Source organism: Apaloderma vittatum, unplaced genomic scaffold, assembly GCF_000703405.1.
Source record: "Apaloderma vittatum isolate BGI_N311 unplaced genomic scaffold, ASM70340v1 scaffold20290, whole genome shotgun sequence".
In the NCBI taxonomy this organism is placed as follows: domain Eukaryota; kingdom Metazoa; phylum Chordata; class Aves; order Trogoniformes; family Trogonidae; genus Apaloderma; species Apaloderma vittatum.
Window position 1 is genome coordinate 1 of NW_009695263.1, and position 18,614 is coordinate 18,614.

The window sequence follows — 18,614 nt, forward strand, 5'->3', positions numbered from 1 at the left end:
CTCAAGCCAGTCACTGCTCAGCCTATATCGGAGCTGGGGATTGCCCTGACCCAGATGGAGTACCTTGCACTTGGTCTTGTTGAACTTCATGAGGTTGGCCTGGGCCCACCTCTCCAGCTTTTACAGCCCACACAGAACCGTGCGTTAAACTTTGTTCAGGCCAGCAGTGCTTTAGTACCCATCCTCTCTCCTTTGGGGCTGCCTGTGGTCCAGCAGTGCCTGTGCTGGTGTGACAGTGCTGTAACCACAGCCCAGAATGGACACACCGGCTCCTAACAGCTTTGTTAGCACACTGCTTCTGAGCACCGCTGCCCCATGTGCTGTCCTGACAAAGGATGGCAAAAGATGTAGAATACGTCAGCATTAAAATACTAAACCATGTTGCATGGACATCAGAGTTCTATATTAAGAGCTGTCATCATCTTTACTTGTCACTGCTATCTTTAGCATGAGTCAGGCTTTCCCCAGGCCCTTTTGAGCTCTCCTGCCATCGGAACTGCCGCTCCTTTGACAGAGACTTCAGCTCAGCAGTGCACACATCTGATTTCCAGCTGTGGGGCTCTGCAGTTTTTGATGACATCTCTCATCCCCCAGCCCTGCTTCCTCTCCTGCAGCACACAAAGCACCTTCCACCAGCAACCTTGTCTTTTATCTTGTCTTTCAAGACCTTTTCTCAGAGGTTTCAACAGGGACCTAAGTTTTCTCTGGCCAATCCTGTTTCCCACTGCCATTTAAAGCATTCAACACATGGCTGCATTTTGCCACCACTCCCTTTGAGAGGTAGAAGAAGGCACCTGCCAAATCCTCAGCCACGCACCTGGAAGGAGGAGAACATTAAGGAACATAAAATAGCTGGCATAAGCATCCTACCATCCTCTCTGCCATCCTCTAGTGGCTAAAAATGACAGGTAGCAGCCCTGCCTGAGAAAGGGCTTAGGATCCCTTGAGGATGAGAGGAGGTTCGATCATTTATGGTAATTTGGGACTAATCCCTAAGGGCAGTTCTGATTTTTTTATCAAAGCAGGGTTCAAGCTGGAGGAGGAAGGTGATAGCATCCTGCCCCCTCTGCTGAAGCACCCGACAAAGAACAGAGCATCGCACCCTCGAGCCCTGTCCTTCAGAGCATGTCACAAAGGGCAGAACAAGAGGTGAAGCCATGAGTTTTCTCTAAATACTTTGCAAAGAGAAAGAGGGAGTTCCTGCTGCCCACCCAAATCCAGATGAGAGCAGTGTGAATATGAAAATGATGGCCCAGGCTCTTTGAAACTATGCTTGGGAGGTCTGTGGCTGCCTAAATAAACTGTTCCTGCCTTCTTCCATGCCATGTGGCAAGACTTCTCTAACAAGTCGTCTCTGGAGACATTCGAAACTTGCCTGGACACGTTCCTTTGTGACCTACTCTGGGTGATCCTGCTTTGGCAGAGGGGTTGGACTAGATGATCTTTTGAGGTCCTTTCCAGCCCCTGACATTCCGTGATTCTGCATGACTTCAGAAGAAAGCAACATGAGTCTTTGAACTCCACCAAGTATAGCAACCAGGCTGCAATGCCGAGCTGTCCCTGAGGGCCACCATGCCCCGATGATATGGTAGGAGCCCCAGGTGCCACGCAGACAACTTTTGCCGGTACTTCTGCGCAAGAGAGAGAAGTGTCGGGGCATGCTACACACAAGGGCTCACGCACTGATCCCCAACCCTGCTCCAAAAGGAAATGTATTAAATTAGGGGCCACTATCACTCTGAAATAGAATTTCTGCCGACCTAATTAATGAAAGCTTAATCAGCAGATTAGTTAATCATAAACTTCTTAAATAACTAATTAAGCTCTAAGGCTGGTTGTCAAATTTCCAGATAACGGCAGTCTCGCTGAATGAGAGATCAAGTCAGTAATCCTGCTAAGGGGAAATGTTTGCTGAGCAGGAACGCTCTCTGGATGAGACATTGCTGATCCAAGTACCCAGGAATGGGGTTGATGAATGGCAGGAAGAGGCACCCTGGGTTGTAGTATCCTGTTCTTCCATAGATTCATAGTAAACAGGCAATTCATGTGGTGAAATAATGCCTGAAAGACCTCTTCTGGGTAGCTGAGTATTTGGAGGGTGACACACTAAGTTAATAACACTTTCTTTCCCTCTTCTGAAGAAGAAAACAGTAGGGATCATGCTGCAGAGCAGGGATTTCTTAAAGCATGTTGGGGTGAAGAGTATCAATTCAGCATGTTAAGCAGCCTGGTTGTCTTTCTCCATCTGCTGTCATTTTATTAGACAGAAAATATGGTTATTTTCTTTGAAATGCATAGGGTTGTAGAAATGCAGCAAATGAGGAAACAGAATGACATTTTGCTGCTAAACCAAAGTTAAAAACACAGCTGGGACTGTCACCTGCCGTCCAATCCTAGGAACAAGAAAAGTCCAAGGGTCCTATCCAAGCAGGATTCTGCAGTCGGCAAGTTGTGAGTTCCTTCCAAACTCATATGTTGCCTGTGGCATTAGCACTTCTGTCCTTGTTTGTTTTGGTTACTAGATGGGAACTCAACAAGACATTCCAAGCAGGGGTATCTGCCATCCAAAGGAAGCTTTCCCGATTACAACGTATTAAAAATAAATTTAATCTGTAGTTTATATGGGCTATAAAACACATGCTCTCTGCCATAGACCAGTCATTTTGTTAGTATTTTAAACTTGGGCAGGCATGGACCTATGTCTTAAGTGTGTATGCAGTTCAATCCTACTTGTGTCAGATTCTACTCAAGTGGGTTTTGTACACTATATAGTAATCTCCTGTGTAACCAAAGGCTGTAAGGATCCAGCCAAGCAAGTTTGTACTGTTACTTCACTAAATACACACCACATTTACTACATGCATCAGTGACCTTAATGCTTCTTCACAGAACATCAGGACTCGTAACAAATGTGATGTGGGCAGTAGTATTAGCTCTGTTTGTATGCTAGATTATACTTCTGGCATAAGTGATACTATAAATGAAAAGAGCTATTTAAATGAGGAGACTTAAATTGCACTTAATAGACTTCTTTCTTCTATTTTTCTTTTTTTCTATGCTACACCATAAAGCAAGGTCAAGCCAATGGCTTTGCCTTAAATTTGTGTTCCACTGAGTAGAAATGGTGAGAGGGAACTTGTGGAAGTTCTTTTCAGGGGAAATAACTTAATTTTCTCTGTCCCTTTAAAATATGTTAAGGGGGAAAGCAACTCAGTTTTAAGGATTATATTTAATAGTTTATAAATTGAAATATTTTAGCCGAGCTTTCAGGATGCAAACACTTCCTCAGATGTCTAACTTTGTTCTTCTGGCTGACAGAAAAAATATTCTTTAAAAGTACATGAAAATACCAAATGCATCCCTTACCGAAGGCAAATGTGAAAAACAAAAAGAAAATACATTTAAGTAAAACTGATGCTGTTCATATATTTCACTTTTGACAGTGATAAATGAAATCTTTATATGCAGTATTTTGCAGCCGTTAGGAACAAAAGTCTCAGTCCTTAAAAATTAAATGTAAAAGCACAGACTGAATCACAACAAAATGCCCTTGTGAGCTGGGAGCTGCGACAACAGATGCCTTTGAAATCAGTACAGAAAGCTGTTCAAAGATGAAGTGAGATGAATTGCTGCCTGCTGCTACGTAGTCACAACCTGTCTAAATAAAATGGCTGCAGAAACAGCTCAAGCAGAGGACTAGGAGCCAGGAATCCGAGTTGTCTGCTCTCCTGCTGCCACAGATGCTCTAACTGGCTTTAAGGTAAACAAGTTAAATAGTTTCTCCTGGCAGTAAAATACAACGTTCTGTTTTACAAGGATGATTCACAATTTTGTGATGCCATAAAGAGGTAAATTGCTCTGTGTTCAAAATAGTAACTTTTTTCCCTGAAGTGTATAGCTGTAAGGTTTTCTTTGCTAGATGGCCAACTGCCCTGGATAAACTGCTCTTTTCACATGTCAGAACTCAATGATGGATATAAACAGAGAAGTCATTTCATCCTGTATTCACATGAAGGTCAGATAAATGAGCTTTGGGGCTGGGACAGTGTGGCTAGGGAACAGGGACATGATCCTGGCATATAAAGCTGGTTTTGGAGATGCTTGTGGTGTAGTAATACAAGAAGTACCATCAACCAGACTGTCAGAAACCTTTCTATAACCTGTGCAGGCAGCACCCTAGTTGAGTGTTACCCTAGAATGAGCCCTGCAATGCCGTGCACACAATGCAATGACTGCTTCTGGTAGTAGCTCCTACATGACAAGTTAAGAGCTGTATCTTTGAATACGAGATACAGAGATCACTGTTCCTAGGTCATTTGCCAGGTCTTTCTCTGGTCAGGCCTTCTTAGGAGCTGAAGGGAGCTTAAAAACACTCAAAGTCTGTCGTGTTTTTGCCAGCTCTCAGCCGTGCCAAAGGGACGCAGCAGCAGCCACATCACAAAGCATAAGGAAGTGCAGCTACTTAGATTTTTAAAACCTGTTCCAGGAGGGACCTTGAAAAACAGATTTACACGCTAGCCCATTCTCACAATTAGACTTAATTCACTAATTTCCCCAAGTTTGGCTGATTCAGCACAAATAACATACTTCAGCTGAAAAATACTTTGACTTGCCCAAGTTAGTAGTTGAATGACTTAGCTATCTGACCCTTGCTTATGTGAATAGGCTTTTCTGAAACTGAAGCCATCCTGGCTCACATGGCCTGTCCTGGATAATCAGCACTGATGCCCAGTGCATATCAGCTTGAAACCATATTCCCTGAATTCAGAGCAGGGGCCTGACTGCAGACAGGTCCTTATTGTCTCCGCTACCCCTGTTTAGTAAAAATCGCTTTTCTTTACTTTGCAACGCACAGAGGCACAGCCATCAGCTATGCTAGTGCCACTCACGTGGTCACATCTAGACTCCAACTCTCTGCAGGGAGCACAGCCCTCCCTAGGATCAGCATGGCCCAAACACACAGCTTTCTTATATCTCTCTTCCTATACAGCCTACAGGCAAAGTGCCTGTTGATGTACATACCCTGAAAACTCTCCGACAATTAACACAATTCTTGCTGAAAAATACTCTCCATCAGACTGAAAAGTAGTGAAGATTTCAGTGTTAACTACATGAATGCTGATGTTCCCAAGCTAAATGATGCAAGTGAGCTGAAATCAGGACTTGGGCTTGAGTTGGAAGATGCAGTCAGCACTTTGTTCTTTCTCCCTCTCTTTGCTCACGACTCTGATCATCATTCAGCAGTATCTGAACAGACAGATTCATTTTATTTACTGTGTAATTTAAATTCTTGGCTTGCTTGAGAAGGTAGAATTCATCAGGGAATTGCTCTCAGTCCTCAGCCTCTGAAATGGTTCGGCTGATGTGGGACAGAAAGGGACATATATCCCAAAATCTCTTCTCATAGACCTTGAAGATGGAAAAATACAACTTTGCCATACCGGGTTATTTTCTCTTTGTCTTCTCACTGCAGCAAATCCCATGGACTCACACTGCACTGTCCCCATAGCAGGAAGCTCCATCTTCTCCTGGTCAAGCAGGTTTGCTAGCAATTGAGTTAGCGAAGTTCATCCAGTGGCTCTTGGCAAAGAGACAGGAGCAGTCAGTATCTTCATGCTTCTAACCCACAGTACAAAGGAAGCAAATCAGTCTCATCTGCTACTGAATGGTGTTGGTGCCAGACAGGCTGGCTCAGCTGAGGGGCATGCACATAGTCAAGCACAGTGACAGTGAGACTCAGTGGTGTCCCAAACCACTCCACACCTACCACATCTGACCATAGCCAATCAGTCCCATCTTGGCACAAATGGGAACCACAGATCTGGGGGAGTCTGACCCTCCAAATAGCTCTTCAGCATAGTACAGGGTGATGTTCACAAAATTGCTGGGTTGTCTGCTTTGCCTGATAATCGCAAAAGGAGCAGTTCTAGAGGAACCTGAAGCATATGGCTGCTTCTGCCATTTCTGATTCAGATCAGAGTTTAGGTAAAACCAATGCCCTCCTCCAGCAACCAAAGCAGCTGTTCAGCATTTCATTATTAAAGAACAGGGAAACATTATTAGAATTGGTTATAATTTCATTTAAACACTGAAATCACAGGAGCAGTTGTAAGGATTTATTCAAGTCTGATTTTTAACATGGACGTAGTCCATTCTAATTCACATGTTCCGCTGCTGTTTTCCCTCATCATAAAGCAGGTAGACACATTCAGCTGTCTGAACAGGTAACCATTTTAAGTGGTACTAATACAGCTGTGCTTGAAATAATTCATTAGGGCTGTAGCTGTTCCCAGTGCTAGGGGAGAATTCAGGCCCTCTTGACTTAGACGTGACTTTCTGTAATGGAGGTTCCCAGTGGGAGCGGGCTTTATTTGTCAGCATGCAGTTGTTTGCCTGTCCTCTGGCACGGCCTATATCAGGCAGGCAAAAGCACACCAGAGCAGGGACAGTTTGCTGAGTGCTTAGCATGCTGGGGCACCATCTTATTGCCTGCAGTTATAATACAAGACCTTGGCCGGACAGGACGTAAAGCTGCACCAGTTATGGTCCTGATTGTGTCTGCAGCATGCATGTCCTTTGCTTCTTTATACTTAGGTGTTATTCCCACCTTACTGAGAGCTCTGTGGGCTTCTTTGGCTGTTTTCTTGTCAGTCATAGAGCTTACCTTGCAGCAGCACTTGATGCAAATGCTGAATGGCTGAAATGGGGTCAGTGAGCAGAACAGGCTAGTGTCAGGCTAGCACAAAGGTAACATCTTGCTCATTGAGCAGATTAATCTTCTTTCTTTAAATTATTTTAATCTCATAAGAGGACAAAGTGTCTCAAAGATGAAGTGGCAAGGTGGACAAGAAACAAGGGGCAAGATGTGATGTGATTGCCAGGTCTTGATGAGAGGCTGTCCTGCACACTGTTCAGAGCATTGTAGTGGGTCAAAAGAATCCTAGACCCTCTCGTCACATACACACACAAGCCGATGAATGCACATGCGTGCCACTCCATGTGTTCCTCTTCTGACACAGTGTTTGGGATTAGCTTAAGCAGAACTGGTGCAGCTGAATTTCCCGGTGGGTCAGGCAAACAGCACAGCTGTCTCTGTTCTCCAAGCTCTCTGCTAAACCATAAGCTAATGCTGCTTCCCCCCACTCAGTCACTGAGCCAGATCACCCATGGTGGGTTTCCCCTGGCTAGACAGCAGTGCCCAAGCTGGTTTATCACTGCCCTCCCCAGCTAGACAGGGGAGAGAAAATAAAATGAAAGGCTCGTGGCTTGAGAAAAGGATGAAGAGAAATCACACACCAGTTACCATAATGAGAAAAACAGACCTGAGTTGGGTAAATTAGTTTTAACTTATTAGCCATTAAATCAGAATAAGGTAATAAAAAATAAAACTAAAAATTAAAAACACCTTCTGCCCACGCTGCCCTTTTCCCCAGGCACAGATTCACTCCTGATTTTCTCTACGTCCTCCTGTTCAGCAACACAGGGGAATGGGAATGGGGGTTGTGGTCATCTCATCACACACTGTCTTTGTTGCTCTTTGCTTCTCTGGGGTAGAACTCCTCACACTTTTCCCCTGCTCCAGCCTAGGGTCCCTCTCATGGGAGGAAGCCCTTCAGGAACAGACTGCTCCAGTATCCCTGATGGGGTGAAAAGTCCTACCAGCAAACCTGCTCCAATGTGGGTTCCTCTCTGCATGGGTCCCCTGGTCCTGCCAGGAGCCTTCTCCAGAGTTGGCTTCCCACAGGGTCACAGCCTCCTTCAGGCATCCCCATGCTCCAGTGTGGGGACCTTCACTGCTCCACCATGTACCTCCATGGTGGACATGTGCTGCACCGTGGACCTCCATGGGCTGTGAGGGTACAGCCTGCCTCACCATGGTCTTCACCACCAGCTGCAAGGCAATCTCTGCTCTGGCACTTGGAGCGCATCCTTCCCCCCTTTTTCACTGACCATGGTGTCTGCAAAGTTGTTTCTCTCACATATTCTCACTTCTCTTTCTGGCTACAGTTGCTCGGTTGCAGGGCAGTTTCTTTCCCCTTCTTAAGTATGTTGTCACAGAGGTGCTCCCACCATCAGCCTTGACCAGCAGTGGATCCGTCTTAGAGCCAGCTGGCATTGGCTGTATCAGACATAGGGGAAGCTTCTAGCAAACATTGCTGCTCAAACCCAATACATGACCCAACACAGCAACCCTGCTAATGGTCACATAGCATCTTCAGACTCCTAACTGACTACTGTTAATTAATGTCAAAGGTGCATGCAGGCTATTTCATGACCTCACAACCTCCTCTGCTCTATCCTGCCTCTTCAGGGAAGTGTTTGTCTGGGAAGTTAGTGAAAACCCAGCAGGAACCTGGATTTGGGTAAAGCTGTCCCTCCCTCAACTGTACCAGCCCTGCTGGCATTACTAGTGGTTGCGTGTTTTGTCTACAAGCCATCACACCTGTACCCACAGTGAGTGGTCACCTGCAACTCTCATGAGAAAGGGGATGACAAACCACAAGTGTGAGTATGTTGCTAGGTACAGTGATAAAAAGTAGAACAGCCAAGTGATCTGAAAGCTAAACAATGTATTTAAAATACTTAAAGAGTGCCATGTAAAGAGCATTATTGGAGCTTTGCTGTTATACTGCTCTTTTACCTGCCAGTAATTAGTGATTTCTCTGAAGTAGCTGAAGAGTACTCTTTCTTAATTCTGGCTTCCCCGTCTCCCAGTCTCTGTCCTCACCTTGTATCTGTGCTATGTTAGCTTTTCATTGATCATCCAGCAGTAAACTCATAAAATAACCAGTGGCTGGAAATGGCAGTTCTGTGATTTTTTGTTTGTTCTTACATGTCCCATTTTCTCTGTATTTGGCAGGAGTGCCCTTCCTCATTCTTCTGGTGCCCAAGAGTTGCCCAGAATTAGACAGTTTTGTAGAGTCAACATCAATTTTCCGTGAAGCTACATTGCCTTGCTGGAAGTTCGTCGCATGTACTGGAACACTGCAGGCAGCACAGGCAGTCCCAAACATTAAAACCTTTTTCATAGCACCAGAAACCACCAAGTGCTGAGGACAAGTTATGCCTGTCCCCTCTGCTGGGACCATGCCCTCAATGTTCCAAGCTAAGCAGTGGTTTTGAGTCTGAGGGAGTCATGTGGGAGCACAGGTCTCATCTAAGTCGAATGGGAATACTTGACTACCATATTGGAGGGGCTGCGATGACTCAGAAGGAGAAGGCATCTTAGTTTGTCATTCCTTGAGAATTGCATAATTGCCAGGTTTCATAAAAGGGTTAGCACAGTTGGGTCAGTGGAGGATTGTGATCTTAAGAATCAGGCTCATTTGGGTGTAGCATCAGTCCATGTGGAGCAAACTTTAAAGAAAAGTTACATTTACTTACCAAGGCTGGGTTGTGGTTCCTTCTCTCACCTTGTCTTTACTCTGCTGGTTATGTGTCTGATTACAGATTTTATGAGAATTACTTCAATTTGTTAAAATGTTGAACTCTGGAACTAACCTCTTCAGAAGTGCTTAAATCAGTCACCTCTTTAAAAAGAAGTCACATTTGACCACTGGGAACTCAGGTTTCATAGCATCCAAGAAGGAGATGAACTGTTGATTCGTGCTTAAGAAATCTGGCTGAGGACATGAGCAGGGATGTTTCTACCACACTTCATATTGCGTTGGGATTCTTTGCTCCAAGCCACTAAATAACTGAAAGAGTTTGAATAGGAAATGCCATATTGTTCAGACCCATATGCTGCAATAGGACTCAGCACAGCAATAGTCATGGAGACACATAGGGGAGGAAAAGGGCACTTAGCCAACGTCTAGATTCATCAGCTGAATGAGTTGGAGAAAAGAATTAGTGCTTATACCGAGCAATCGATAGAAAGCAGAGATTGCTGGTCCATTTAAAAGGCTCAGACAGGCCTTAACTGCCTTGACAGAAAATGAAACCTGTAACCTTTTTTCTAAGTCAGGTGCCTTTTGTGAGTTATACAGGCTCTTAAAGCATTGGCAGCTTGTCTCAGTGCTGTGTATTTGTGGTCAGCGCTGGAGCTTCTGGTGTAGGTGGGTAGAAGTTGGGTTGTATTAAGGGTTGTAAATATTTGTCTCCATAAAACACTGCTTTATCCCTTTGTGTCTGAAACACCAGCCTTTTATTCTGGAGACAGAGATAACCAATGCATTTGCAAGTTCCAGTCCTGAGAAATTACTCTGATTTAAGGTTTTGACTTCGATCCTGTATCAGTCTCTTTGTTGCTCATGCCAGAGTTATTAATCCAATCCTTTTCCTGCCAAGTTCAATGAGCATTTATTCACCTCTGCTGTCAGCAGGAGGAGGGCTGGACATCGTTTGAAGGAGTATGAACTCTTCTGTGCAGGTTCCTCAGCCATGCTTCTCTTCACAATCCCTAGGCATCTCTGCTGCTTATTTGTCCCTCCAAAAGGGCAACCTTTCACAGGTGTCCCCCTGTTCTTACCTGTGTGGAAGGGGCAGAGTTGGCCCACCTTGCACTTGCACACCCTGGTAGCCATGCAGGTTTTCCATGACAAGTGGGAAAAGGCACTTTTCCTTCTGAGGGAAATAAAATCTGCAAGAAAAAAAAATATATCAGCACATTTCACACACTGCAGGGAGGAAAAAGCAAAATGAATTCACTATTCAGGTTCCCCAGCAAGCAGTCTGGTAAACCCTTGTTATTCAGGCACACCACAAAAATAGGTCCCAACATTTTCTCACACTGGAGAACGTTTTTAACCAGTCTCTTTCCTACCTTACTGGCCCCACACTTGGCTTTTTCCTAAAAGTCTGGCATGGCATTGCAGGATGAGACTGGGTCAGTGACCTCAACTTCTGCAGCTAATCCCAGCTGACTTCCCACTAGAAACAAGGAAGGACTTTGAATCAGAAAAGTGAGTATCAGTTTATATGCAAACCCTTCACTGGTGGGCTCCTATCCCTGCTGGAGTCAGGGCTGTTTTAATACAGCACACACATTGCACACCTGCAGAACACTACACTTATCTTTAGAACCTGAATTCTAGTTGTGATTTTGTGGTAAGAAGTTAAAAGAAATAGTCTCTCCTAAAGGAGAGATCAGTTTAAAACCCCTCTTGCACTGAGTACATAAAAAAAGCTTCATATACTGTCTGTGTTTTGGGGTACATAATAGCAGCTCTGAAAGTTAAAGCAGACAGTTTGCTGTTTAAAAATACAGCTGCAAAATATTTCACTACTTTTTTTAAAGAAGCAAGCTCTCAATCAATGTGAGATAGAAGGAAAAGACACACAGGAGACAATAGCAGATTGCAAGAAGGAGAAACAGAGAAGGCAGCAACACTTTCTGCTGTAGGGTGTGTTAGTCTGGTGAGTTGCTGTCTAGGGTAAGAGTAATAACTCAGGCCTGGTGTCAAGCTAGGCTGGACTAACACTAAATAATGGTGCTTTGACGGAGTCCCATTTCTATCCTCACTAAGCCCCTCAGCAGCAGCCTCAGGAGGAGGAGAAGAGGAAGAAAGATAAATTCCCTTTCCCGGCACAAAGTACGGTCTTAGGGTCCATACAGCAGCCAGGTGCAGATGGAGACAAGGTCTGTGCTCTTTCTCTGCCTCAGCTGGGTCTCATCCAGAAGCTCTGTGACCATCTCTAGTGTGATGTTGTCAGCAAGCTGCTCTGAGTCAAGGTACATCAGTTTTAGCCACATTGGAGGTGATGGGACACAGCTCGTCCAGCCTTTGCAGTATCCCTTCTGGGGAGCTGGAGAGCTCACGGCCTTGGTTGTTAATTCTTCTGTGCCTTTCTTCTCTATCAGATCTGGGTTTCTGAAGCTGTATCGTGGCCACCTAGGCTGTTGCCCTAATTTTGGTTTTCTCCTTTATGTCCCATATGCAGAGAAGCAGAGAGAGCTGGCTCGGAAGGGCTCGCTGAAGAATGGCAGCATGGGAAGCCCAGTTAACCAGCAGCCCAAGAAGAACAACGTGATGGCACGAACAAGGTAAAGGACTGGAAAAGCTCTCAGCTGTGCTCTAAGCTGCAATCCCTGCTGGCAGTAGGGTGGGCAAGGGCAATGTTCATTGCCTTTCACCTACTGCCAAACGTGCCTGTAGGAGAGTGATTGCCCTTCCTGGAGCTGACAAGCCCAAATGCTCTGTGCTATGTTGCATCTCATCCCCTGGGGAAATGCAGGGACAGCTGAGCCCAGGACCAGGGACACTGCAGCCTGCAGGAGGCAGAGGCAGCCTAGCCTGGTCAAAATCAGGGGTTTGATAGGGCTGACTTGCATGTTCTGGGTGACCTCATGTATCACATAAACATATGAGTGGGAGAGGTGTGATGCTGCTTCATGTAACACAGACAGAGTGTTAGAGCCTTGACTGCTTTTATCACAGTAGTTACTCTGCTCCTTTTTGATGATGAGCCGTTCCCCATACTGGCTGACTTAATGAAGGCTTGTAAATATCTATGTCTATGCACTTTGCTATATGCCTCCTCCACACTTTGAACAGCACAGTCATATTTTCCTGGAGCTCTGTGTGACACTGTCAGAGAGTGCTAGAATCTGCCGTAAGCAAAGACATTCCTAGGTGAATAGTTTGTTTTAGAGTATTTCTACTTTTTTTCCATGCAGGCTTCAGTACACCAATGTATTACCTACATTCAGGAGGCAGGAACCCCCCTGAGCCCATGGGATTGCATATGAAAGATGTCAGTTCTTAGTGGAGGACCTCACTTAAAATGACGGAAGAATCTATGTGAATACTGGTGAATGGGAAAGTTGCATGGATTACCATATATTAAGTAGAAGAGGAACTGCAGGTCAGAGCATCTCTGTGTGCAGGACATCTGACAGATGAGGTTTCTTGTTCACATTAATTCCTCAGACCCCAAATAGGAGTCATAAATCATGCCATGACTTTGTCAAGTTTTATTTGTAAGCCCCTGCAGTATTGGTAGAATATGCTGCGTTGGTCCTTGCTCTGTGTTTGGTTGTTGAGACTGTATGAAGGAGCTAGGCCCTTTGTGGCAGCAAGAAATTCAGCAAATACTCTCAGCTGGGTTTTCCACACCTACTGTTCTTCCTTGTCTTGATAGTACAAGCTCAAAAGACTTGGTTTCTTTTGGCACTAGGCTGGGTGCTAGCTTCCCAACAGGAATGGTACCAGATTGCTGCCTGAGAGATTTAGAAATGCTGGAATTAGCAGCGGAAGGTGGTAAGAGAGGGAAGATGGGATAAGTGCAGGTGCCTACCTGTAAAATTCATGACTTCCACTATGAGAGGTTATTGGTTCCAAGCTGCCAATGGAAAGAGGGGTGATCTGAGTGGGGAAGAGCAGAGCAGTGACACCAATTGACAAAAGCTTTCAAACAGACAGCTCAGTTTTATTCTGTTTGTGGACATCCGAGTACTGTTCAGAGGACGTGTAGACCCCTCCATGGCCAAACATAACCTGCTGGCAGTAGACTTGCATTTCTTAGTTACCTTTCACACAGCTTTTAGAAGCATCCCTTGGGATCTGCAAAACAGAGGTTTGCAGCCATTGCTTTGGTAGCAAATATAGCCAGGCTCTGTAGTTCCAATGTGGCTGGGAGGTATCTGGCACAGGGTTTCCCCTCCCGAAGTCCATTCATCCCCCAGCTTTCCTGCCTGTCTGGCAACCAAGCTGCACCGTGACCACAGCCCTAATAATACCTCAGAGTGGTTCAGTCTGTCTTGCCACAGACAGGGCAACCCCAGGAGGGCAGAAATGCCACAGGGTTGTTCAAGCAGCTTCTTTAAATGGTGTAATGGTTGCAGTATAATGGGAGATACTCCAGTGGGATACACTGCAAAACATCCAGGTTATGGTTTAAGTCTGAGCTGTTGGCTTCCTCTGGTCTCTTCAGGAGGAGAATAAGCTAAAGCCATTTCCCCCTTTTTAACAGTTCTGCTGTTCTTGATGTATGTGTTTTCCTTCATTCAGGCAAACCACATTGCCTCTCCAAGTCTTTACTCCTCCTTCTCCTCCTTCCCCAAGGCTTCTGTTCTTCTATATTACCTGTATGAATTTCTGACATCCAGCCCTTACTACCAGGTTGTCTTCTCCTGGGGCAGGGACACAGACAGCCTTAGACACGTTTGCTGTGATCACAGGGAGAGCCCACAACATCATCCGCACCCCTTGGGCATTGCCAGATATTGCAGTCTGCTCTGCGGATAACCTGAACTTTGTATCATAATATGCTTCGTATTAAGTGAGCAAAAACATCAAGACAAGAAGCTCGTGCTGGAACAGCTGTGGATGAAAGATGCTGCGACTGCTACCTGATTTTGTTCCAGGGACAGGAGGAAACAAAAATGAGGACAATCAGGATGCAAAAGAGTCAGGGACAGACACATTATCACAGTTTTTGTCTGTTGCAGAAAAACTCAAGTTCTGTGTTATTGAAAAAAAAAGACATTTCTCAAGAAAAAGATGTAACCATTCTTTTTTAATCAAGTAAATATCACCACAAAGGGCTCTTCTCCTAGATCCCCTGATAGTGCTTTGTTCACTCATGATACACTAACAACCATCAGTGAGTATATATGAGGCAGTGTCTTGAAAACCAGAGAGTGAGAATGAACATTAGTACTTCTGGTACCTGTATGGCTATGGTGCTGCTACCAGACCAAGCTTCAGGAGCGGAAGGACCATCTCAGTGCTGTGAGAGGGGGTATTGAATTTAGCAAGTGAATCCCATTTTCTGCAATTCTCTGCAGGAGGCTGGAAATTCAGCATCATTTGTAAAATTAATTTTGTTAATCTTGCATTCCAATGAACACCGTAAGAAAATACATCTAGTCATGAACCTATGTATCTGCATCGTGATAACATTTGATATATTTTACTCTCCCTGAGCCTGTCCATCTTCAGTGCCTGTCAGGCTTCTGTATTGCTAGAATTGTATTGACTTCCTGAAATTTTCTGAGCAGAAACAGAAAAACATTTTGAGTGTATAGAGAGCAGTTGGAGCATGGATGAGATGGATTAGCATCTTTAGATTTATATTTCCTAAACTCTCAGTGAAGCTTTGTTGTGCATCATTGTGTGTTAAAGACCAGTTCTTCATCTGGAAGAAAATCAGAGTTAACCGACTGAATGGGCAGATTTTCATCACTCTTACAGTTCCTACCTCCTGAACATAGAATCTTACTCCATTTGCAAAATTTGGTTGATCTTATTTTAAATATGAACCAAAGTCTTTGTGCAGTTTTGTGGATGAAAGAACTCTGTTGTGAACTAGATACCATTGTATTAATGCATTTTCCTTATACTAGAAGCTATGAAGCCTGTATTCCATTTCCTAAAGTCTCAAAGCAATTGAAGGTGCAAAGTCATCATCAGCCTTTGTAACACTTCGGATGAAGTGTAAGTCATTATTAAAATAGTGGGATTTAAAAAGTCCTTGTCTGACTGGGTTCTTACACTGCACCCTCCAGCTCATATATCTCATATTACTAAAGTTAGGACTGAGACCTTAGAAGTGTTGTGCTGGGGAGGCTGTGTAAGGACGCATGCAGAAAGACCAATTCCCTGATTTTCAATAATAGAATAGTAGGAGCACTAAGCCTTTGTTCACTTATTGCTGGAGTTGTACTTGCTGCTAGGGAAAACAAAAGCAACACAAAAATGAGAAATGTGATATGACAAACAGTGCTAGCTGAACAGGTTCACCATGGAGTGTCCCAACATTTTTTTCATCCACGGAGGAGCTTGTTCCCAAGGCATGTCCAGCATTCATCCATGTGAAACTGCTCTAAGCTACCAGAGACACAGCTCAGTTCCTCTGAATTACACCCCTTTAAACATCTTCACCAATAAAGGAGGTCTTGCAAGAAATTGAGACAGGAAAAGCCTAACTATCACATAGCCTTGCCTTAGACTATGTGTAGTACTGAGCTTTACTGTGTGGTTAATGGATAACATTTAATTTCAGGCTCGTCGTTCCCAATAAAGGCTATTCGTCATTAGACCAGAGTCCAGATGAAAAGCCACTGGTAGCCCTGGATACGGACAGGTATGCAAAGTGTTAATAACATCATATACATTGTGGTGCAAGTGAGTTTTCATGGCAGAGTGCAGCACTGAAGCTAAAAAAACTTCTCTTGCTGACCACTCACACTCTTCCTTGCTGTGCCCTTTGGCACATGCCGTAACTGTTCTGTCTGTGTAAACAAGTAGGACGAGATGTGAGTATAGAGCACTATAGTGGGGAGGTCTGAGGGTCACAGGGGAAAGTTGCTCTCCAGGGTCCCTTTGTGTAACTTCTCTGTGCCTCAAGGAGAGCTTCACAGCACAAGGAAGATACGACTAACCAGGAAATACAGGGCTCTCTAACTGTTTCCTTCTTTGCTTTTCTTCTTGTCCTTCCCTGCAGTGATGATGACTTTGACATGTCCAGATACTCCTCCTCGGGATACTCATCAGCTGAGGTGAGTTATACTCTCTCTTACCATCCTGGCCATGAATGCTAATAGTAGAGCAGCCAGAAAGGGTTCAGAGTGGCCTTGTATTGCCAGAAATGGCTACACAGCAAATTTACCAGTGGTGTAGATTCTGTGAGTCTGAAGGGGCCGTGGCAGAAACTGCATTATGTTTCTTTCTTCCCTGGTGATCCAGTCGGCTCTGTCCCCACATTGCCGTGGCATAGAGATCTTATCTGCCTGTAGGCTCTTTTCACAGCTACCTTTGGCTTCACTCAAGCTTTTCCCAGTTCTGCTTAGTCCTACAGTATTAGCCTGTGTGGTGCAAAAGCATGAACTTGTCTGTCACGCCAGCTCAGCAACCATGTGCTTTCCAAGGACAGAAATAAAGGATTTGAGGGTGTGCTGTGATTTTCACTTCTTGGTGTGGTCAAGGTCACCCTGTGTGTGTTTACTTGGAGCAGGCAGAAATTCCGGGGAGGACTTGCAAATATGAATTCTTGCCCTTTCAAAGAGAAAAGGCAGGAAGCTCAGCCTTGTTACTACCTCTGCATTGTTTCTGAGTGTATTCCCAAACTGACTCCTGAACTAGTTGCTCAGCCTCTGGCTGCTCCTTCTGTGGGATCTGATTTTATATCCACAGTGCTGAACAGCCATTCAGTGCACAAGCCGCTGGGAATTCTTCCTCCTTGTACCCTTTCCTTGGGCAAAATATGACTGAAACAAGAGAAATGGCCAAGAGCAAGGACCATATTAAATGATCTGGGCCATAACGAAATGTTACTCACCCAGATCTAAGTTTGAATCTGAGGTTACAAAGAGCTAAGAGGCTTTACTGCCTTTCACCTGCCCCAGACTGAAAGGAGGGCCTGCTCAGCTGCCAGTTGGTTTATTAATGTTATTGTTGTGCTATTTAAATGAGGGCTTGTCTTCATGGAAAGATTATTCCAGAGTAAAATAGTGTATCAGCTTGCTACTCTGGAGTAAACACTTTGGATATTCCTGTTCTGGAAGAAGCTAGAACAGAAGGCAGCCCTCACCTGTGGTCAGAAATCAAGACTCTTATCACTGGTGGGGCAGCTGCTAATGGTGGGGAAATATATTCCAGGAGCTCTTTCGGTTTTGAACCATCAGAACTAAGTCTCAGATGTGTGACTGTTTGTCTCTTTGTCTGTAGCAGATCAACCAAGACTTGAACATTCAGCTGCTAAAGGATGGCTACCGGTTAGATGAGATCCCAGATGACGAGGACCTCGACCTAATCCCCCCTAAATCGGTCAACCCTACCTGCATGTGTTGCCAAGCCACCTCCTCCACCGCCTGTCACATCCAGTAGTGAGGCCGGCAGGCTGTGATCAGTGCTTTCCACTATAACTGTAAAACTTAACAGCCATTGCTTCCTCCTATGGTAGGACGTGCACCTCTTTGTGTTCATGGAGCCAGGAGAAACCAAAAAATTCATTTTATGATTGGTTGATAAGTTATTTTAAACTATGATTAAACAAAATAGAAGTTGCTCAAAGTGCCAGGCCATGTCTGGCAGAACTGACTGGTCTGGAGAGTGAATGCAGAGGGGTCCAGAGATACCTCCTTGGTTTATGTAGGCACTGGGGATATTTTGTAAGGTGTCTATTTCAGAATGGGAAGGGTTAGGGGGGGCTGCGGGTAATTCTGCCCACCAAAACCAATCCTTCTGTGAGATCAAGGAGGTTTACCTTGTGAGAGGAGGTCAGTTCTTAATTCATTCACTAAACCTGTTTCATTTGCATAACCAAAACAATAATGTAACTGGGGCATAGGACTGGGAACGGAGCAGGGCATCCTTTCTTATGGCAAGGCTAGCCAGGACTAGCATGGCACAATTCATTCACTTGCAAGGAGGACAAATAGGTAGCCTTTCACTGTGAGTCAGTACTAGCTAGAGCTGTTGTGTCACATAGCCAATGCAATCTATCCTTTGCTCCACGTTAAATTATCACCAAACACATCAGATTTCATCTACAATCCATCCATGCTCTTCAGGGATTCAGTCCTTGCCCAAAAACACCATACTCCTGGGTTCAGTCCACTCAAGTATACTGACTTCAGCCTATGCTTAATTCCTGTGAGACTCATTTGCTTCTAAAAATCTTAAACTTTGTTCAGCTAAGGAAACATGAGTCCTGCATGAGACAGAACT

At 44.7% G+C, this 18,614-nt stretch overlaps 1 protein-coding gene across 1 annotated transcript; it reads left to right on the forward strand.

Moving 5' to 3' along the window:
- Window positions 1–11,883: 11,883 nt before the first annotated feature.
- Window positions 11,884–17,771, forward strand: FAM219A (family with sequence similarity 219, member A; the record flags this gene model as incomplete). Its single annotated transcript, XM_009870809.1, has 4 exons — window positions 11,884–11,986; window positions 15,949–16,029; window positions 16,390–16,444; window positions 17,616–17,771. Coding segments are annotated over 4 exons (395 nt in total), but the record flags the coding sequence as incomplete, so codon positions are not given.
- Window positions 17,772–18,614: the final 843 nt, after the last annotated feature.